The sequence below is a fragment of the Oreochromis aureus genome, linkage group 4 (genome assembly GCF_013358895.1).
Source record: "Oreochromis aureus strain Israel breed Guangdong linkage group 4, ZZ_aureus, whole genome shotgun sequence".
NCBI classification, from domain to species: domain Eukaryota; kingdom Metazoa; phylum Chordata; class Actinopteri; order Cichliformes; family Cichlidae; genus Oreochromis; species Oreochromis aureus.
The window spans coordinates 289,645-312,110 of record NC_052945.1 but is presented as its reverse complement, the minus strand read 5'-3'; the positions used below and the strand labels follow the sequence as shown (position 1 = coordinate 312,110).

Genomic DNA, 22,466 nt, shown 5'->3' with positions numbered 1-22,466 from the left:
GTCAGGTCTGAGCTGGTACAGGTATGCAGCAAGCATCAGCTGCCAGTGAGTCCAGGAGCTCCTCTTCCTCATGGAGAGTCAAAGGAATTTGGAACCAGAGAGAATCAGAATCAGATGGGACAGTTTAGTCTGGGAACCAGAACCAGAACCCAGCCCACAGTCTGATAATAGCGGGTTACAGAGGTATGGAGCTTAAAAAGCAGCTTCAAGCTGAAAGATGCAAAATATATGATTGAAATAAAAAATAAATAAAATGTTCATCTGATACTTTTATTTTGAATAAACTGAAGCAGCTTCCCTCACAGAGAATATCACACAGGACCTTAATGTACAGAACAGCACAACAGAGGAAATGAAGGTCACATGTTGCAGAGATCCGTTTCAGACTGGCACACCTGCTGCAGGTGTGTTTGTGCACCTGAGCTAAAAGGCACCCAAGAACCATCCCTGCCCCACAGCACCATGTTCATGTTTCAAAATAAAAGCTTTGAAACTGTGACATGCCTACATTTTCTACCCCTATGTATTGGCCGGTGTTGTCACATGACCCTAAACCGTTCTCCTGTGGCTCACTACCCATCACAGCCCACAGGTTACTAACTGTTAACGGGACCTCGAGCGCCGTTAGCGTGAAGACCCTCAGGTGGTCCCGTGTGCACGTCTGGTGATTCTTGTGACTTGTGTCACACAGACTACCTGAGACGGTGATCGAGTCAGGATGAGAGCAGCAAGCACACTGAGGTATGTGCACCTTCACTTTCTCACACCAAGAGACTCTTAGTCAGGCTAGAAAAATGCATCGTGGGTAAAAACATGCAGGTACATCACAGTTTTGCAGTCAAACAAGCAGCAAACCCACACCTAACAGCCTAACGTTTACCTGGACAGGTGAAGCTGAGCTTCCTGTCAGCTCCATGTGTAGAAAAAGTTATAAAAAAATCAAACACAAACATTAGGAAGCACAAAGAAACTCAGAATCGGGGGAACGAGAGGAAAATGTCCTGACCGCAGTTCCATGAATTTGATCAAAGACCTCAGGGGGGCAGCGCTAACCGCTCCAGCTGTCTACAAAACCAAAACACAGGAACTAGGAATGGGACCAGCTGTTTTTCTTCAGCTGGAATCTTTTTAAACTCAAAACTGACGAATCCTCGCTGCTCAGCAGGCTCACCTGACCCTGTGAACCCGGCCGCAGGTGCACTTTGTGTAGCAGATGGTCATTTTTAGAACATTTGAGGTCAAACTGATGAAACTTCATTAAAGTCGCTGTTTTGGTTTATATTGCAGCTGGAAGCGGGGCTAGTCTGGAGCACCGATGTGGGCGGGGCACAGGACTGAGGGCGGGACATTTCTATGACTCAATAGCATAAATTGTTTAAAAACTGTACATGCTCAGTAGAGGTAATCCAGCAGGTCTGGGGGTGGGGTTAAAAAATGATTCCTGAGAGGGATTATGGGTGAAGGTCAGACGTGTGAGGCCTTTCCCAAAGTCAGACCTACACTGGCTCATTTCACCCAGTTCAGTCCAGTTTGGTCTGGTTCAGTTGGGTCGGATGTTGGCGTAGTTCTTGATGACCCCGGAGAACCTGATGATTTGGACCTCTGGGTTTTTGGGTTTGAAGTCCTGCCACAGGTACTCAGGTGACAGCACCTTGCTGGGTTTGTTGATCCACATGTACCTGAGTAAAGAAGCAGGAAGTAGAATCATCAAACGATAACAACAAGGACCAGCACATCCAGCACCTGCCCAGCCACCTTTCCTACCTGTTCAGGTGACTCTCCTCCTGCCAAGCTGCCTCGATGCCCTTCTTGGTGTCATCCTCAAAGTTCTTGCGGCAGGTTTTGGTGAGCAGGTGAACTTCCTGCACCAACCCCCCAAACGCCCCTCCACAGTAGTAGAAGTCCCCCTCCCCGGGAGCCACATAGGCGTTGGAGGCAGGCCTCCGCTCGTAGGGGAACTTGCTGCGGTCATCTCTGTAGTAACCTGCAGACACAGGTGGAAGCGATGTCACTAAAAATTCCAGGGCAGAGCGAAGCCGCAGAAAGCAGAACTGAACGCACCTGAAATCTTTTTCAGAATTCGGCCAGAGTTTTTGAGATGTACTCAGAGGAGATCAAGCTACCATTTTAGGGTTGATGTCTCTGTACCTTTTCTGTTTTCATATCATAATGCCATAAACGTAACGCCTGCTGTTTTTGACCTTATAACAATATAGCAGGCCTGCGATGGTTTAAGTAGCTACATTGGCTAAAAACTGAGTTTGACCTCCAGAAACCAGATCACGTAAAACAATGCACAAATTTGTTAAAATTTGTGCATTGTTTGTACAGAAGCCAAAGATTTCAGCCAATTCTGCTCCAGTCATAAAGATAATAAAATACAATGTTTAAGTATGTAATGCCTTAAGGTCATAGGTCAAAGGTCAGACATTGGCATGTTTCAGTAAAAACATCCTAAGACACCAAAACAGCCTTAACCTCTGACCCTACATGCTGTTTTGGACCATAAGTGAGACATTTGACCGGCGGTCACCGTGGAGACCCACAGCCAGACTTTGTTTCTTCGGGAAGTGGAGGCGAGGGCGGGAGGTTCTCTGCTGATGTTTACAGATGTGGGAATACTCAGATGTGTGTGTGCTGTTTTTGATCGAGCTAAAACGCCGACCACAAACTCCTTATCGCCTCTGTCAGTGCGCCCCAGGGTGGCTGTGGCTACAACGTAGCTTGCCATCACCAGTGTGTGAATGTGTGTGTGAATGGGTGAATGACTGGGTATGTAAAGCGCTTTGGGGTCCTTAGGGACCATAAAGGCGCTATATAAATACAGGCCATTTACCATTTACCATATCGTACTGTTTCGTGGCGGCGCGGGAAAACAGACCTGGATGGATCACGGCCACGAGTCCTCCCAGCGACTCGGCCCCCCAGCGACCGTGGAACTTGGAGTCGACGTCCAGACAGAAGATGTAGTCGGCGCGGTTCTGAAGCTTCTCCTCGATCAGGTTCTGGATGATCTCCATCCTGCGAGCTGAGATCTCCTGCCAGCGGTTTGAGCTGGGCACCGAGCGCACCGTCAGCTGGAGGAGGAAGAGGAGGAAGGAGGTGGAGTCAGAAAACAAAGAATCCGCCAAGAGGCTGCGTTTGGTTACAGGATCCGTTTACCTTTCTGCCGGCCGCCATGTTCACTTTGGGCACCTCGTTGGGGCGATCGGTGAACACGTAAAAGTCCACCCTGAAGCCAACAAAGAAGTGCTCCTCAGACGTCTGCAGGAAGTCCTTCAGGAACATGATGTACCTGTGCAGAGGAGAGGTCAAAGGTAAAGCCAGAGACGCTGCTTTTAGGCCTGCAGGGAAACCGGAGCGTTGTGATGTCACACTAACTTTCCGACAGCGAAGACAGTGGCGGCAATGGTGATGTTCTTCCTTTTGTAGATGCTGTCCAGGAGAAACGAGTTGAAGGTTCCCTCCCAGACCACGGGAGCCAACCATGGCGTCACCGTCACCACGTCAGCACGACTGCCATCACAGAGACACGCCATCATCATCTCCATCATCATCTCCATCATTATCATCATATTTATCAAAAATACAAACATCATGACATAAAGGAACAGAGAGAGATACTGACCCGTGCACGATGCTGGGCTGGTTGTACTTCAGACTGAAACACAAAAACAAAGAGGTCAAAGTTCAATACGAGCCAACATCATGAGCCTGACGCAGCCAAGCGCGTTCAGTTTGTCCAGCAGGGAGTGCTGCAAGAGGACCGCATTTATGATGACTTGATGCACACTCAATCATCCAGGTAAGGAAATTCCAAAAAATTGATTCTGTTCATCTGGATGTTTTCAGTTGGAGATTCCTTACATGAAAAGACCATCTCTGAATCGAGGAGGGGGCCTAAGGGTACATCTGTCACTATCCTACAACGCTGGGAATGGGACTCGTGGACATTGATCAGTGGTCATGAAAATATGCATGTTAATGATCATACACTGACCTCACAGCCCACTGCAAATCAGTGGTGCTGGTTTTATGTCCTGTTTATAAGGTTGGAAACCTGCAGCCAGCTGAAACTGAAGGAGTCACCTGATGATGATGAAAAGATGAACAGAACCAACCTTTTGGGAACACATTTATGAGTTAGATCCAGATCCTGAAGGAGGTCCTGATCCAGATCCAGGTTTATCAGGAAGGTCAAGATGCACGATAGACGTGCGACGTCTCCACACGTCAGTGTCCCCTCCATCAGTTCTCAATCAGGCCCTCATAGACGTCAGGACGGGTCCGACTTTCGGATGTTAGCAGATGTAAAGCTGAAGTTTTTATAATATTTTTAGCCTTTTGTAGGTGAATCAGAATAATATTTTAGTGGTGTTTCTGCTGAAAACTGCACCCTGCAGCTTCTACTCGAATGATCAGAATGAAAGTAAAGATCCGTGATCTTCAGTCACATGCATGCAGTTCCTGCTCCTGACCAGCAGGTGTCAGCCGTCACATGGTCTCAGCAGAGGAGCTCAGAGGATTCAGAAAACTGAAACCTGCCTCCTTCTACCTAAATGTGCATGATGTGCAGGTGGGAGCCAGAAGTGTGCAAACATTTCACAGATATGAGGACAGTCTCAAACTGCCTCTTTCACTACCTTTCCATGACCTGATGAAAACTTCATCTGCTAGAAAAGTTGATAAGGAATAAGAGGCGAGCAGAGTGGTGCTCAGATATCTGAACAAACTAACTTCAGCAAAAAATGGACTACAAAACACACGTGACGTCAGCACGGCTGTTCTAACCCTGCTAATTTATGAGAACATCCAGTAAAAGAGTAACCCTTCATTCAAGAAAGAACGATCAGATCGACTCATGTCGGAGGCAGCAGTTTGCCTTTGGGGGAAGAATATTTCTATGAATCATGCAAACTTGATTTATTCGGGTTTGTGGTACACAGTCAAACACTTTTGAAAATCATGTGTGTTGATTTATTTGAATGAAGGGGGGAGTCTAAGGAGCTTAGAAAGAAAAGCATCTGAACTTCTTTTAGTTGCTTGAAGACGTTTCACCTCTCATCCGAGAAGCTTCTTCAGTTCTAGGGTCAAATGGTGGAGAGTCCCAGATTTAAACCCAGTGGGAACCCCCCCAAGAGGGACAATGGACCCCCTAATGATGCTTGACCTAATCACATGAGCCAAGGTGTGAAAACGGGTGTGGGTCACAATCAGCCAAGGTTTTGGGTGAGCTCATTGTGAAACCTAGCCCCACCCTATCATGTGATTTCCTGAGGTCAGACTTCAGGGTACGACCCCTGTCCTGGGCCAGTGCACCGGCCCTCTGATCTGTTGCACACCCAGGATCAGTTTTCACGGGAAACAGGGAACTAGCAAGACCATTTCCTGGAGGCAGATCAAATGTGCACCTTAAGATCACTTTCTACAAGTTTATGAGGTCCGATTGGGTCTCGTCAGAATAATCTTGTTTTTATTTGTTGACCATATCATGGTAATAATATTTGTCTTGCATACTGCATCGTTTTGTTTTTGTCAGGAAAAAAAAGCTGCTGATGAAAACTGTGATGCAACAGAGCGAAGAAGCTGCTGATTAGAAAGAACAGTACTTACTGCTCAGGAGACTCCAAGTGGAGATCGATACCAGGCTGACTGAACTTGGTGGTTTCAATGGCAGATCTGCAGCATGCACACACACACACACACACACACACACACACACACACACACACACACACACACACACACACACACACACAGTGTCTGTTTGTGAACCTTAAAAACGCCTTTAGACTGGACTGACCAAGTTCCACAGATCAGCAAAGGTGGTTTATATGGTAAGGTTAAGACCCTACGATAACACAGGGAAAAGCTAACAATCAGACAGTCCTCTATTTGAAAGCAGTTTGGTGACAGTGGGAAGAAAAACTCCCTTTTAACATGAAGAAACCTCCGGCAGAACCAGGCTCAGAGAGGGGCGCGGCCACCTGGTGCGACCGGTTGGGGTGAGAGAAGGAAGACAGGATAAAGACATGCTGTGGAAGAGAGACAGAGAGTCATACAGGGCTCTAGACTGGAAACTAATTCCTCAGTGGTGTGACTAAAAAACATCCTCGGTCGCAGCGGTGCAACCAGCCGTTAAAAAACCTCTGCAAGTCTCCGTGTGGTCAACAGCAGACACACACTATGCCCACATCGTGGTGGAAGCCAATCAGAGATAGTCAGGGGCGGGACCTCTGTGATTGGCTGTGGTCCAGACATTCCTGTAGGCCTACCTGTGTATACGTTTGAAAGCGTAGGCGGATGGACAGAGTGAGTAGGGCTGGGTTTAAAATCGAATTTCTGATTAAAATCAATTTTAACTTGAATAAAATCACTTCAATTCATTAAATCCTGAATGATTTAAAAATAAATGTATTTCACCAGAAATGCCAGAATCTGAGGTTAAAGCTCACAAAACCACCAAACAGCTAAAACAGGAAACCCCCCCCCCCCATTAGTCACAACCAACCAACCGTGCTGAAACCGGATTTACTGCCTGTTCTCAGTAAAGCCGGTCTGCGCTATGGGCTGAACCACTGTTAATGGTGGTGGGGGGGGACACTGTGTATTCAGCAATGTTAACTGTAGCCAGGCTAATGCTAGCTTATTTTAATCGTATGCTAAACTGGGGTGGCAGGAGAATATTTTAGGGTGGCACACGCCACCCCTGTAGATCGGCCCCTGCAACATCCATTAGATACAGTGGTATGCGAAAGTTTGGACACCGCTGATCATTTACATGTTTTTCCTTCATAAATCATTGGTTGTTTTGATCAGCAATTTCATTTACATATATCATATAACAGACAAACACAATGATATTTGAGAAGTGAAACGCCCTATGACAGCTGGGATAGGCTCCAGCGCCCCCCGCGACCCTGAAAAGGATAAGCGGAAGCGAATGGATGGATGGATGGAAATAAAGTTTATAGGATTTACAGAAACTTTATTTCACTTCTCAAATATCATTGTGTTTGTCTGCTATATGATATATGTAAATGAAATTGCTGATCAAAACAACCAATGAAGGAAAAACATGAAAATGATCAGCGGTGTCCAAACTTTTGCATACCACTGTAGATCTGTTTCATCCACTGCAGCACAGCACCTGTAACACCTGTTAGCTGTGTGACTCTTTCAAGGATCTGGCCTGTAAGTAGCTAAGAGCGCTGACTCTTTGGGTCTAGCTACTGCCAGCTTGAAGGCCTGTGGTACATCTCTGATTCCTCTGAGCTTCATTCATGACTCATTTTAACCAAATATGAATGAGTGTCCACGTCTTACAGAAACTCATTTAAACAACTACAGCTTTCTTTCTAAACTTTATAAACCTGATTTGATGATCTGTAACTGAGAGAACGACAAATCGGTGATATCCAGCAGATTAGTTTGGGGGATTCCCGTGGAAAACACACTCCTGCTTGGAAGAACTTTTGTGAAGTACTTCAGAAAAGTTAGAAATCAGCTGATCCGCTGCATTATTACCCATGATTCGAATGATCACCTGCAGCATTGAACCCAGCAACATCGTGAACATGACCGTGTGGATTTTTGCTGTCTGAACTTTGACACTGTGACATAAGCAGCAGCCTTCAGTCGTCTCGTGTTTAAAGAGCTTCACTCTAGCGATTCACTGAGTAACTCGCTTTAAAAACACTCGGCAGCTTTTTCCTCATTCCTGGAATCACTGGGATCTTTCTCGAAACAAGTTATTCAACTTACTCGAATTACAGGGGTGGGATCATTGTTCCTGCAGAGAGCGAGAGCTGCTCACGCCACACATTCACCTCACCGATCGTTACAATCACTCACTCTGCTTTGGACTCGTTCACTGTATGTTTGCACGTTTCAAGACTTTTGCACAGTTCCGTAGGTGGACACTGACAGGTGGTCGCACCTCTTTCTGTCCTCACATTGAGGCTGATGAAGAGGATCCTGCCTTCTTCACTCATTCTAACAGATAGTGCTGAAGGTCAGTGCTGAGGGCAGAGCTGATAAGCTGATATCAGTGCCGCCTTAAACACAAACACAGACACACACACAGAGTTCTTTTTACTTACCCCGCCTCCACTGTCTTCCACTTCTCCTCAAAGGACAGATAGATTCTGCACGACACAGAGATCACAGTTAGCCCCGCCCACCTCCGACAGGTTACCAGTTATCGATCAGATCCCGGTAACCCGCTCCCATCTTATTATCGGTGTTGTCGTGAGTGCTTTCAGTGATTTGTGCAGGAAAAAGAAGAGGAGCGCATGAAGCAAGGATGTCCCAGACAGCCAATCACCAGCCAGAACAGAAAATGTGCAAGCCAATCACGTGTCAGCACAGCACGGGGCAAGGTCAGGTGCCATCAGACACGTCTGCTTGTTATCGCCGTGAAGATGGAGACACTTCTCCAGCTTCTGTATCTGCACAATGGCCTTATTAACGACCTTTGACCTTGAACAGCCGTTTCTGTCAAACAGCGAAGAACGGCGCGTCGCAGAGTCAGCTAACCCACACTGCCCCCTGCTGATAGTAAACAGCAGAGTGCAGGAAGCCCCGAGGAGGCTTTGGGGTGACGCAGGTGTGAGGCCCAGGCGCACAAACAGACAGAGGACACAAAAAGGCCTTCTGTGTAACTCGACTCCATCAACAGGACACAAAGCAGAGCTCACAGCTGCTCTTTCAGCTGCAGATGCCGTGAGGAAGAAAATCCCAGAAAAATGAATCTGAGAAATGCAAATCAACAAAGGAGGGTTTGGGTGTCGGCCATCTGTCCCTAACTCTGCCCTCGCCCCCATAACCATCAGCCGAGTGTCACAGCACTCCCAGAGAGGAACACTGATCCCAGACCTGCTCTATTTCACACCTTCATCACCCTCGGTGTGCCTGTGGACAGGAAGCTGATTGATCAGGGTGCGCAGAGAGAACATGCTGGAATCAGCTGAGCAGACCACACACATCAAACACTGACAGGGGTGTGGCTTATGGATGTGCAGCTGCTGCAGTTACAGGTGAAACAGGTGAGTCACTCTTCCACGAAACCCATAAGCCTCGTGTGAGTTCATTTCCATGGCCAGTGAAAGTGAGCTCGGAGTTTTCACGGAAATGCAAATCAGGTCATGGAAAAAGTTTTCACAGCAGAGAGAAACACATCAGGGACAGGACGTCCTGCAAACATGAGCCGGCCGTAACCAGGGAAACCATCAGTGGGAAAACACTTCACAGATCTGAGATCCAGGCGCTTCGGAGACTCTCGCGCTTGCCTATGGGGAGCAGAGAGCCGCCAAACGTGTGGACGAGCTGCAGCTCAGGGACCAGCAGGTCCAAACATCCCCAGACCCCCGTTACATCCACTTTAGCTCATTGCTAAATCCCAGTTAGGTTTCCTTAGCCCTCGCGCTGACCGGCAGCTCTCACTTTACCCACCCCTTTCTGCTGATTGGCTGCCCCGGCACATGGAAGTGTCACGTTGTCACACATTAATTAGGGTGACGAACCAGTTTTTTGCACTTGTTGACTTGTAGAAACCTGTGTGACAAACAGTATTAATAAAGTTTTTCATGACTTGGCCAAGTTTCCTCTTTTTTGGAAATCAAAGCATGGTCACCCTAACATTAATACACTTCCTGGCTGTGACATCATCCTCAGATCATCCAATGAATCCAACACAGCTTCACGTCTCATTCGGTTTGTGTTGATGCCGCTTCCGACATTCACGCAGATTCGTGCGCTCAGACTGGGTCACGTGACCGTTTCAGCTGCAGTTCGAACTCAGACAGGAAGCTCTGAGACTTTTATTCTGAAAGTCAGAGACTTAGCAAAGAGGAAGCTAGCAGGAAGGAATCGTGCGTGTCTGTGTGAGTGTGTGTGTTACCTGTAGTACTGGGACAAGTACAGCAGCCTGTGGGGGTCAAACAAACACAATCATTAATCAATCAGCAGACCTTTAGCTCGTTAACGTGTTCCTAACCCGAACGGCGTTGGGTCGAGCGCCTCTCCTTGCCAACACATCAACACGCTAACACTCAGACTCGACCGCCGCCTTGGTGCCGTGGCCATGACTGCCCATGGCCGTGTCTGATTATCTGATACAGACACGTCTCAGAAACACCCGATCGATGGTCCTGACCTCCGCCTGCACATTCAGTCAGACCTTCACAATAAAAGCAGCAGAGGTCAGCGGTTACATTCTGTAAAACTGGAATATTACTGGACTGTACACATGATCATCAGGTGTTTGTGATAGAGCTGACCAATAGGAGCGCACGAACACAGAAAACTTCAGTCATCAGCCTGAACACACCTGAACAAACAGCCGTCACTCACGAGGCTTTGTGCCATTCTGAACCCTGAACCACGCGACGCAACGCTACGAGCTCAAACACAGAGACGGGATTAGCGCTGACGGGCACAAAGAGAAACGCCCTGAGCAGACCGAGCTACAGACCTGGCAGGATCCGCCTGAAACCGGAGCACGCTTCGTGTGTTTGCTCTGCTCAAAGCTGACATCGCAGAGACTGAACAGAGGCTTCAGTACTAAACACTGCATTAACAGTAATATTAAACGTAGTATTAGTACATGAACTCACCCCAGCAGCACAGTGACAGACAGGATCACAGTCACAGCTTTTGTGTGGAGCACGGCCATCTTTCAGTCCAGCTCAGACTGGGACGGGCCTGATCCTCGCAGGTCTCTCGGTCCAGATCAGGACCACACCAACCAGCTCCACCAAGACCACGTCCAGCACTCGGCTTCCGATCCAGCGAGTCTAACAAAACCAGCCCAACTCCTCTGTGTCTGCACAGAACGCAGCGTTTACTGGCTCAGCTCTGATCCTGATCAGCAGGTTGAAGTGTTCAGGCGCAACTCACATCCTGCTCGCAGAGGCGAGTGTTGGGGATGAGCGAGCTCCACACCCTACAGAGAGACAGAGAGAGAGAGAAAGAGAATCTATACTGTTAATAAAGCTTAATAGGTTTTGAGGAGCAGCCAATCAGCGGAGAGATGGGAGGAGCTAAAGCAGCTTGTTAATGAATGGAGGGGCTGCAGCAACGTCTACAGTCTCAGAAAGAAGATCAGCAGGTACAGCAGGTACACACCTGTGGCTCAGGTTACCTGAGACAGTCCCTCCTCCTCTCAGAGCTGTCTGCTCACACACTGAACTCTTATTCCAGCAGTGGTTGTATGCGTGTGTGTGCGTGTGACACACGCTCCCTTTGACTTGGGTGTTGCTCACACACGACTGGGAATCCAACCAACAACCTCCGGGAGCAGTACCTGTTACTGTAGGATCACATTTAAAGCCCGCCCTGACTTCCTGTATGCTCTGACCTCTGACCTCCTTATCGCATCGTTATACGGAGCTTCTTTTCACGACTGTAAACCGAGACGCGTGTTTCAGCGCTGTAAAGTCTGAAGTTATCTCGGCCTAAAATAACACGGCAGTAAATGGAGCGCGGTCACCTGACACAGGTGTGCTGTTGTCATAGTAACACAAAGTCGTCAGATCAAACCTTCACACCGTGCTCAGGCGAACATCACAGAAGACCCCCGGTACCATTTCAAAGCCCCGCCCACATTCAAGCACCGCTGCAGCATTCCAAAATGAAGCTTTTTTTGCTTCAATGTTTCATTGAAGACGCAAGTTTTGTTTTCTCCTTCGAATATTAATGTCAGTGTCTGTCAGTGCGCCCCAGGGTGGCTGTGGCTACAATATAGCTTGCCATCACCAGTGTGTGAATGTGTGTGTGAATGGGTGGATGACTGGTTGTGTAAAGCGCTTTGGGGTCCTTAGGGACTAGATAAGCGCTATACAAATACAGGCTATTTACCATTAATGATTTCTTATTATTTACAAAAAGATTCATTTCTGATTCTTCAGTTAGTCAATAAAATACTTGAGACATCAGCTCATCATGCAGGTGTGGAGCTGTGTCCACTCACGTAGAACAACATGAAGGTATGCACACGCTTCACATGACAGCCCTCTGTTTCTATGAAAATGATGGTTGTTGTTCAATTCAATTCAATTCAATTCAATTTTATTTATATAGCGCCAAATCACAACAAAAGTCACCTCAAGGCGCTTTATATTGTACAACAGATCGCACAATAATAAATCGTTGTTGTTGTGCAGGATCATAAGCCTGTGCCTCCCTCCTGAGCTGAGCTCCAGCAGATCCTCGCTGGTCTGGAGTCACTAACAGTACATCACATGTTCAGCTGCTCCTCTTAGCAGAAACAGGTAAACGGTTTTCCTGAGCTGCTCGGTCCTCCTCCGGCACAGAGGTCAGAGCACCTGCAGCATGCAGACGGGAACGGCTCAATGCTATGGACACGGTGCAAACACTGCCCACAGCGCTGTGCCCACCCTCCAAAAACACAGATTTGTTCCTGTTTTAAGGTCTCGGAGCATTTCCTCATTCTGACATCACTTCCTGGCTTTGAAAGGAGCCAGTTGAGGTGGTTTGGGCATCTGACAGGGATGCCTCCAGGGTGAGGTGTTCTGGCCATGTCCCACTGGGAGGAGGCCCGGTGCAGACCCAGGACACAGTGGAGGGATTCTATCTCTCAGCTGGCCTGGGAGCGCCTCGGTGTTCCCCCGGATAAGCTGGAGGAGGTGGAGAGGGAGGCCCGGGCTTCTCTGCTTAGGCTGCTGCCCCCGTGACCCCTAACCCTGGAGACGAGGAAGAAGATGGATGACACCACTCCCACACTCTGCATGTGTGAGGCAGTTATGTCTGTCTGTGTGTCTGTGTGTGTGAGTCTGTTCTGTGCAGTAAAATAACTGTTCTGGGATCACACACACACACACACACACACACACACACACACACACACAGTAGCGGTTTTAGATACGGGCGACATGGGCGGTTGCCTGGGGCGGCATCATGGTGGGGGGCGGCATCACAGGCATCGGCAAAAAAAAAAATTGCTCGTACTCATGCTGCCCCGACATCATGCCAGCGCATATTGGGAATGTCGTAGGCACCAATCGGTTTTCTATCGCCCATTTGCTGGGAGTAAGGGCGCCCTCCATTTGCGAGGTGCGCCTGCTGCTTGCGCCCAGGGCGCCGCCACTGCACGCACGCACGCACGCGCGCACACACACACACACACACAGCGGTCGTCCCTGTCTCTTCCCTTCCCCTCCCCTCCCCGCAGAGCCATATTGTGACGTCACAAATCGATAAGACATGATTATTGGTCCTGTGATCTGACCCGGTACCGGCACCAAACCTCGTGATGTTTCCGCTTCTCCGTTTCCAGCCCGGAGCGGCCAACCAACCCGGAAACAGCGCGACACACACTCACACACACGGGCGGACAGAGAGCACCTACCTGTGCACGCGCTGGTCGCTCTCCTCCGTCTTCGTCTGTCTGACCTTTCATTTCCTGCTCCGCCACAGCGAGAGGCGAGGCCACGCCCCCTAATCCCCCGGTGCTGTGTTGAAACGCTTCCGTGTTTCTGTCTGATGCGTTTGGTCGTTATTGAACAACACAACACAGAATATTACACACAGCGCAATGTTTACACAAACACGCAGTGTTTCCTTGGATGGATGAGTAACGGGAGATCGGTGAGGGTTAGCAGAAGCATCAAAGTGAGCATCAACTTCTTAAAGTGCTTTAAAAGTACAAACAGCTGACTGAGTATTTTAGGGAAGTGCATCGGTGTATGGGACATGCACCTTCAGCATGCTACATTGTTTGTAAGATGACCACAGGGGGCAGTATAGAGCTGTGTGAATATGCTTTAAACAGGTTTACTGGACTTGTGTTTGCACAGAGCTTACAACATTGTAATAAAGTGACGGAGGTATTTTACCGTTTCCTGAACTTTAAGAACATTCTTTTAAAGTTTAAACACAGGAAAAGGCAACATTGTAACCTGCCAGGCTCTGCATACCAACACTCTATTACACACCATATTCAGTACAGATATTAAGGACCTGCTGTAAACCAGCACTACTTGGGCTGAAGACACCACGTCATCTGCACACGTAACATGGTTTATCAGTGTTTTGTCTTCACTGTTACTCTGCTGTCATCATCATCAGCCTGTCTGACACCACTACCAGTGAGAGAGAACCCTCCCGATGTACCCAGGAACTCCCGTGGGTTTGATTCACCAAAAGGCTTCCTGTGATTCACTTGATCTAAAGCCAGTGAACCTGTGGCTTTAGAAGCATCAATAAAACCTGTGAGGAATGATGAATTTTTGGACCTGTACACGTTTCCTTATATACACTGTCAGTACCATGCTTTCGCTTGAAGCCAAACCGATTTTCCAGGGAAAAGATACACACTTATCTAGACCCTTAGATAAAACACTGGCCTAAAATTATCCAGACAGCTCACCTTTTCCAGCTTTGACCTTAATAACTGGGACAAGCAAAATACACAACACTGAGTGCGGTAGTATGTCATGGATCACAAATCCAGTGAAACAGAGCACTGAAACAGGAGCTAGCCTTAAACTAGCATGTCTTAGATGTTCTGCAGTAATGTGATCCAAACCACAGGCTTTACTATCAAATACTTTATGAATGGCTTCATATACCTCAGGTGTCAATACACTCTTAGGTCCATTGTTGTATAGTGTAGTGTAATGTTGTCTCCATAGTGCTGCAGTATTATCTGCCCCAAAAACTCCTTCAGCCGTATACAGTAGAGGTGGTTTTTTAGTTGTTACCGCTTTCCAAAAATCTGCATTTTCCCATGGATCCATCGGAGCAGAGTAACAGATGGGGATCAAACCACCAACCTCCTGATTGGTAGGCAACATGCTATACCACCTGAGCTAGGCCACCCCAGTGCTTACATTGGACAACAAACGGTTTACCGCCTTCATGCAGAGCAGTCACTGTATCATCATACAAGGAACAAAGTTTATGTTAAGGCTGAAGATGCTGACGTTGGACATCCTGCTCAAAATCGATTCTTTAGGCAAATAAATGTTGTTTAGTTATTTATTTTATTATTATAAAAACCAAGAAGTCATCTTCACTAAATGCTCTAATCTTACACTGGCAGCAGTGTGTTATTAGTGACATGATTATTAGCAGTTGTTGCTGGAAGTTGTTCCATATTTACAGTAAAACCCACAGGTATATGGTCTGACACTGCTACCCCAGACTTACAGTCATGTTTTCTAATCCTGCATGTCAATCAGCTGTACTGATGCAATGATCCAGCCATGATGAAGTATAACAAGCTTCACTTATTCGGCAGCTGTCTTTGAGCAGTAACACTTTGGTAGACAGGATAAGAAGTCGGAAGGATCAGCGTTAAAATCACCCACAGCATGTGTGAGTACTGTTATCCAGAATAAATGAGAAATAAGAGCCAGCCTAATGAGATAGTCCTCGTCATTTTCACAAGTTTCATAGGGAGGACAACCAAACTCTTGTTATTCTGTGTATATTGTACACCACTCTATATCCAGCCTAATGGGCTTTATCGCAGCCCTGGTATTCTGGTCTGACTGCAGCTTCTACACTGTGACAAGAATGACAGACGTGTTTCTGACATTTTACAGGTCTAGTTTAAATTCCTGCACTTGTGTTTTCAGCACAGAGGCTCCACAGCGTGTTCAAAACTTTCCAGGACTCCTTCAGTGTTTACAGCCTCGCAGCTTTCAGAACATGAACGTGAAAATGAAAGTGAGAGCGGGAAGAGAAAGCAATGACATCATCGCTGCACAGAGATGTTTTACAGTTTCTGTTTTGAGTTTCTTAACCAATCAGAGCACTTCTGGTTGGTTTTAATAACAATAATAACAATAATAATAATGATAATGATATGAAGGAGAGTCGGTCTAAGGTCAGGTTCTTCTCTCTCATCAGATCTGCTGATTTCAGGTGTGCTGTCATTATTTCACTGGAAGTAAAATAAAGTGAAATGTGAGTGACAGGAACACGTTTATACACGAGTCTGATGTCGTCCTCTCGTCCAAACGCTGAAAACTAACCAGTCTTTAATAATCTGAGCACACCTTCAGCACCTGCAAGATCCACCAATCGGCGCCCAGCCTCACTCACCGGTCTGAAGGTACTTTTGCCCAAGAAGGAAAATGAAAGACGGACTTTCTTTTCAATATTTCCGTTTCCTGTTTGTAAAATAAAAGCCTGAACTCTGCTGCCAGCATGGACACACACTCTCGCACAGCATCTTCATCGTTTTCGTCATGGTCACCTGGACCGGCCTTCTCTTCGTCCTCTGCGGCGCCCTGACCTCTGCCCTCTGCTGTGATTGGCTCACACACTACAAACAACCGAGCAAAGAAGCCCGGGACCTCCTCACTCTCATGGTGAGTACAGCACTGACTCCAGGTCCTTAAACTGGTCTTTAAAACATTCCAGGACTCCTTAGATAGTTACAAAGAGACAGTTCCAGGGTCCTTTAAAAGTTTTCAGGATCCTTGAAGACATTTGGAGAAATTATCCCAGGACGTCATTAAGTTAAAGAGATAAAGAGATTCCTGCCATAAGAAGATCATTTGTAACCTTCACTAAAGCTGTTTCTGTGCTGTGATGAGCTCTGAAACCTGACTGAAACTCTTCAAATAAGACATTCGTCTGCAGACATGATGAATATCCAACACAAGGTTTACTGACAGCTAAAACGATGTACTCAGAGCCTGTAGGACATTTGTAAACAGCATAGGTCACATGTTTAGTGTGTAGACTGAAAGGGTGTCCAAATTCATAGGCTGCATCCTCCCGAGGACCCGGCCTTCGCGGTCTACGTGGGCCGGGTCCTCCAAAGGCCGGGTAGGCCAGAAGTGAGCTGCTGCGAAATTGGACGGTTTAGCCTTCAGATTTGCGTCACTGCTGTCTCGGTGGAGTTCAATAAACTCAGCCGTCTGCTCCTTGCGATCTAAAATATAACAGGACACTGGCGTAAACTCTCGACCATCTCACACTTCTGTTTAATCTGTTCTCTGTTTGACGTTTATTCAACTGTGTGAAAACTATAACTTTAATCTCAGCCAAACCGATTTACTCAGGAACAAATAAAACACTGAAAGAAGCCAAACAATAACATTTACAAGTTATCTCAGTGACTTATATATCATGTTTAACCTGAGTAGCCAAAGACCGCGGGGGTTGAAAACGATGTGCCGGGAGTCCGCTGTTCTCGCTCCGGTCAGCTATCGAGCTGGTGGGTAACAGAGATCTCTGAAAACGTTGGAGCACTTTTCAAATATGTGATGTCTTCATAAACTGAGCAGATATTTGAAGTTTACACAGCTACACTGTCACATGAAAATATGTTAAAAGTTTATTTTGTGACCCAGAAAGATTAATAAGAGTAATATTAAAACCAAGCAGCTGCCGCCATTGTTGGAAAGTGGAGTTTGGCTGGGCCGCGCTATGAATTCTGGGATATGGTGGGCCACGAAGGACACACCCGACCCATCCTTCAAATGTGGGGAAAAGGAGGACGCATTTGTCGGCTGCATTTGGAGGAGTCTATGAATTGGGACAGCCTTCATCGCGTCGCTATGACGTAATCGGTCTACAAATGCGGCCTCAGGAGGATGCAGCCCATGAATGTGGGGATGTTAAAAACACGTCATGGTCAGACAGCTCAGAGCGATGTGGTGAAACGAAGCGCCGTCTCTCTCTGTTTCAGGGCGATCAGCTGACTGAACAGCACCCTTCAGGTCATCCGGTTCGATTCCCAAAACATCTCTACAAGCAAATGAGAAACTCTGAAGTAGGTCACATGTTTACATCGATGACATCAAATCACTCTGCCAATCAGACGCCTGCAGCTCACCTGTCTCTCTCTCACTCTCTCTCCAGGTGGAGTCAAAGCTGGTTTTCATCAGAGACAGTCTGCAGCTTATTTTCTGTCTGTATCGCCATGACAACCTGTCAGCCGCTCCCTGGGGCGCCGACAAGACGGAGGGCTTCCTGACGGTCATCCACAGACAGATCACGGAACTGAGCGCGTGTGTGAGTGGACACGCCCACTTTACTGCTTTCAGCCTACTCACAGGAGCAAACATACACCCACACCCACTCTCCTTCACCTCTTCCCAGAGCCTCCTCTTCACCAGTGCTTCACCTCCTTTCACCTCCTCCCACATCAGTGCTTCACCTCCTTTCAGAGCCTCAGTCTGAACTGTTTTTGTCTCCAGGTTTCGACCAACAGTCCAGCCAACAGCAGACTGAGGAGCTACTACAGGACTCTGGCCAACAGTACTCTGTCTTGCTCTGTAAGTACAAGTACTGTAGTACTCAGTATATTACTGTGTGCTGTGACTGTGGTACTAACTGTAGTACTGTGTGTACAGGGCTGCAGTACTGCGTCGTGGCAGCTGCTCAGGAAGGAAACCAAACTGCGCCTGGATCAGCTGGAGCTGCTCGTTGCCTCCATCAGAGTTCCAGCTTCTGCCAGCAGGAGGCGCTCTGCAGCAACGCAACAGCAACGTGACGCTGACACAATATCTGAAGACTGTTTCTGATGTTCCTATCTCTATTTATTTATGTATGTATTTATTTATGTATTTATTTGGAATATTTATTTATTTTTCTACATATTTGTTCAAACACTGTTTGTTTGTTTATTTGTTACTTCGGAGTAACTCAGTGGTTTAAGTACAGAAACTTTGTCTTTAGTCACTCTGTCACTCTGAATTTTTACTTTAGATTGGTCTTATATATTTATTTTTTTGTATTAACATTTCATGTTTTACTTTTTTAAAATTATTGAATTATTAAAGTTATTGAAATAAATTCCATCTCATTTAAACTGAGCTGCATTCAGTGATTGTAGGGAGGAAGAACTCCTTTTTAACAGGAAGAGACCTCCATCAGTAGCATGCTCATGGAGGGCTGCTCTCTGATGGGATGGAGAATGCAAAGAAGCATTCACGAACAATAAAACAATGATCTTTACTCTTAATGAGATCCATTTCTATGCGGACGATGTGTTTCTGTTTCTTTATGATGTTCCTCACAAGATAAGCCCCAACTCATGACCATTGATGGTCATGACAATTTGCATGTTAAAGATCAAGGAACTGACCTCACTGTTCCTCATTGTTCATTCAGTGGTGCTAGTGTCAGTCATTGTGTAAATGTCCTGTTTATAATGTTGGTGAAACCTGCAGTCAGCTGAGACTGAAGAAGTCTCCCAATGAAAACGTCCAGATGAACAGAAGAGGTAAGGTGCTTTTGTTTTTTGTATGCAAACTAAACTTTATGAACTTTGTATTTAACATCTGTATTTACTTCAGACTGACTGCAGCAAAGAGACTTCAGCCTTGCCTAGTTTTAAAATCAGTCGGTCTTTACAAAGAGCAGGAGAAGTCCATGTGTTCTGAGAAAGCTCTGACCAGCCAAAGAGGCTAATGTATTTACAATAAAAACAATAAAACCACAAACTATATTTAAAGCCAACAGCTATATTTCCAGTGAACTGTCAGCCTCCTAAAATACTGCTAAAAATACGAGTACACACATGCTGAGAGCCAGTATGCGGTCAGCTCGAGCTGTCCTCATTCTAAAAGCTTTTCTTGAAGTGTTTCAGCAGATCAGCATGCTCTGCATCAGCTGCTGGAGTCTGGCATAGCACTTAATACTTCAATCTTTAAGCGGCCCTACCATTCTCTACTAATGAACTACACACCACAGGCCTTCAAGTTACACCATGACTTAAAAAGCCATCTCTTGACCCAACCGTCTTAGCTAATTATAGCTATTGCGATTACAATTTTTGCAGCTATTGCACCATTCCTCTGTGCTTTGGATAAAGGCGTTGTACAGAGATATCCACAGGCAGGAATGATTTCCTGCTGTGATTGGTTTTATGAATAAGGCTGGTTGGTCAGACAAACCCACGTTTCAGAGATGATTTCACTTGCTTACAAGAAGATGCCTGAGCACATGTGCTCTTTGCTAAACACTGTACTGCTTGTGTTTGAGTCTGAGTGTTGCAGAGAGGATTTACCTGCTGTGGTCATGGGTGCAGTCACATTTGGGCACATATGAGAGGTTATTAGGAACCTTTCATTGAGCAGAAACATTAGAACTATACCACCTTGTGAAGGAGTAATCTGTTAGTACTTTTACTCCATACAACCACTGAATACTCCTCTGAGCTACCTCTGTTACTCTGAGCTGTGACTGAGTACCTGACACCCCCTGCTGGCTCACACCGATCATCACTACTGATGATCGGTGAACATCAGTGAAGGGATGTGGACAAATACTCATTTGCAACTATGAGCATGTGTACTGCAAAAGTAAAGTCCTTAATGATGCAGTTATTCAAATCAACTGGATCTAAAAATTAAAACTCCAGAATAAGATCATTTGAGCAGACAGCGTCAGTGTGGACATCTAACCCTGACTCTTTGAGGTCTTTATGGATGTGCATATACATGTATGTTACGCCCCAGTCTAGGGGTACAGGAACGTAGCATAAGGGTTAAAAAGGAAGTGACCCCGCCCTGGTCCCCAAAACCATACACAGAAAAACCAATTTCTTAAGTGAACAGTGGTTTATTTGTCTACACTGAAAACAAAGCTCCGGGGTGAACAAAGGCCAAAATACCAAACAAAAACAAGCTAAGTCAGGAGAGGAGGTGCTGTCTAAAACCCTATGTGAACACAAAAACCAAACAAAAGACACACCTAACTCCCTAACTGAAATAAACAGGAGAAAACAGAACAGGAAAATAATAAGGCAGCACACCCCGTCTGTGTCAGTGTCTATTTACAATGTACTTTTTACAAGTGAAGACTAATCTACACACTACCTGCAAAGCTCAGTAAATCTGAGGAACCACACACGAATAGCACAAGGTTTGGAAGCCAGGGTCAGGTCTGCTGCTGTCAGTCGCTGCCGCTCAACTGCTGGGCAGGGGTATTTTTAAAAACAGCCACCTGAAGAGGGGACCAATCAGCCGCCATCAGCTCCCCAATCAGGAAGGACCTGTAGAGTCTTAAAGACACAGCACAACAAAAATACACAGCTGGCCCAGGGCCATAACAATGTAATAGAAAGAAATAACAACAAAATAAAGTAAATAAATAAATGAATGATAGAGTCCCACTTTTAGTCCTCCAGCTGTCCTCCGAGGACACTCTGTGGATGCTCCGTGGACACTTCACAGCAACCACAGACATTACACGTGAAAAGTTTTGTTAGTGCTCATGCATTAATGACTGTGTTTGTCATCATTACACCTCATTTATACTGACAGGACACTGCAGGATCACCGCTGCATCGCATCTACTTTGATGGGATGGAATCATCATCACGTTTCCTTCACACACACATTCAGGTGTCGAGGACACACCACGCCTGTGCTCCTCTTATTTAGCCCTGGTTGATGTCTGACCTTCTTTCTTGTGTGTCTACGCTGATTTGATGATGGTCCTGTTCCCACATGTATGAAGAGCTTTCTTTACATGTGTGTGTTCCTTTTTCTTTCCCTTTTGGCATAGAAGGAACATAAACCAGTAAACTTAATGTTCAGGTTTCCAATCTCCTCAGTGTGCACAGCACAGTCCAGAAACAGCAAACAGTTATCTTTGTGTCTTTCTGGTGAACTTTATGTTCCCATCCACAGAGTTGATGTGAGCAGTGAAGGATTCTACTTGTTGGGTTTTGATTTTGACCCAGGTGTTATCAGCACATCTGTACCAGTAGCTTGGTGCTGTCCTGGAGCCCAGAGCCTTTCTTTCCACTTCCTCCATGTAAAGGTTGGCTACAATAGGAGACACCGGGGAGCCCATGGACATGCATGTTTGTGTCTGTAGAAACCCTTGTTGTATTTAAAACATGTGGAGGTAAGGCAGAGGTCTAACCGTGTGCAAGTGAAGAGGGAGACCACATCAAAGGACACTATGGTTCATCTGGATCCAGGGTAAGTTTCTGGAGCTTGTTGGTGCAGTCGGTGGAGTTTTTGATGTGATGGGGGGTGTGGCTGAGTTTATACTGCTAACAGTGGGTCTGAGTGGGACTCCTTTGTGGATCTTTGGAAGTCCTACATACAGTTGAGTTCAGGACAACAGCGGACCTCCCCTTGTCGGCTGGTAATATGGTGAATTTTGGTGGGTATCCCACAAGCAGTGACGATCCTGCTGAGATAGTTTAACATGGAGTCTGTGTACACACTCACACAGCCCATCAGAAAACACTGCCTGGCTCTAAAGGCTGAACCAGCAGCTGCTCATCAGTCAGGCCAACAGGCTCAGTTTCCCCGTCTGTTTAAGATCATCCAACAAGTTTAGTCATGGAACAGTTCAGCAACAGATCAACACCCTCCAAGTCTTCATCAGGGTTTGATAGGCAGGGCTAAACAGCAGCCAATACCTGACTCTTTGAACCCCTAGAGGGCACCAAAGGTTAAAAAGACAGATGTCTATACACAAGAAAACAATAAACCTCAACAATGTGGTATAAAATTATGCAA

At 46.5% G+C, this 22,466-nt stretch overlaps 2 protein-coding genes across 3 annotated transcripts; one reads left to right on the top strand and one right to left on the bottom strand.

Moving 5' to 3' along the window:
• Positions 1-251: 251 nt before the first annotated feature.
• On the bottom strand, positions 252-13,511 carry LOC116319404 (globoside alpha-1,3-N-acetylgalactosaminyltransferase 1-like). 2 transcript variants are annotated; one of them, XM_031738712.2, is made up of 11 exons: positions 13,370-13,511; positions 10,617-10,945; positions 9,902-9,928; positions 8,103-8,147; positions 5,614-5,679; positions 3,629-3,661; positions 3,382-3,516; positions 3,163-3,295; positions 2,882-3,077; positions 1,765-1,984; positions 252-1,679 (listed from the first exon to the last, which is right to left on the bottom strand). In XM_031738712.2, exons 2-11 carry the CDS (start codon positions 10,673-10,675, stop codon positions 1,541-1,543), a joined length of 1,053 nt encoding a protein of 350 aa, XP_031594572.1. In that variant the 5' UTR covers positions 10,676-10,945; positions 13,370-13,511; the 3' UTR covers positions 252-1,540. The 2 variants fall into 2 exon arrangements, with proteins under 2 accessions (XP_031594572.1, XP_031594573.1); XM_031738713.2 differs by lacking the exon at positions 13,370-13,511 and adding an exon at positions 11,128-12,579.
• Positions 13,512-15,616: 2,105 nt separating this feature from the next.
• Positions 15,617-18,961, top strand: LOC116319383 (interferon a3-like). Its single transcript, XM_039611482.1, has 5 exons — positions 15,617-16,340; positions 17,669-17,752; positions 17,842-17,994; positions 18,180-18,257; positions 18,336-18,961. Exons 1-5 carry the CDS (start codon positions 16,218-16,220, stop codon positions 18,504-18,506), a joined length of 609 nt encoding a protein of 202 aa, XP_039467416.1. The 5' UTR covers positions 15,617-16,217; the 3' UTR covers positions 18,507-18,961.
• The last annotated feature ends 3,505 nt before the right edge of the window (positions 18,962-22,466 follow it).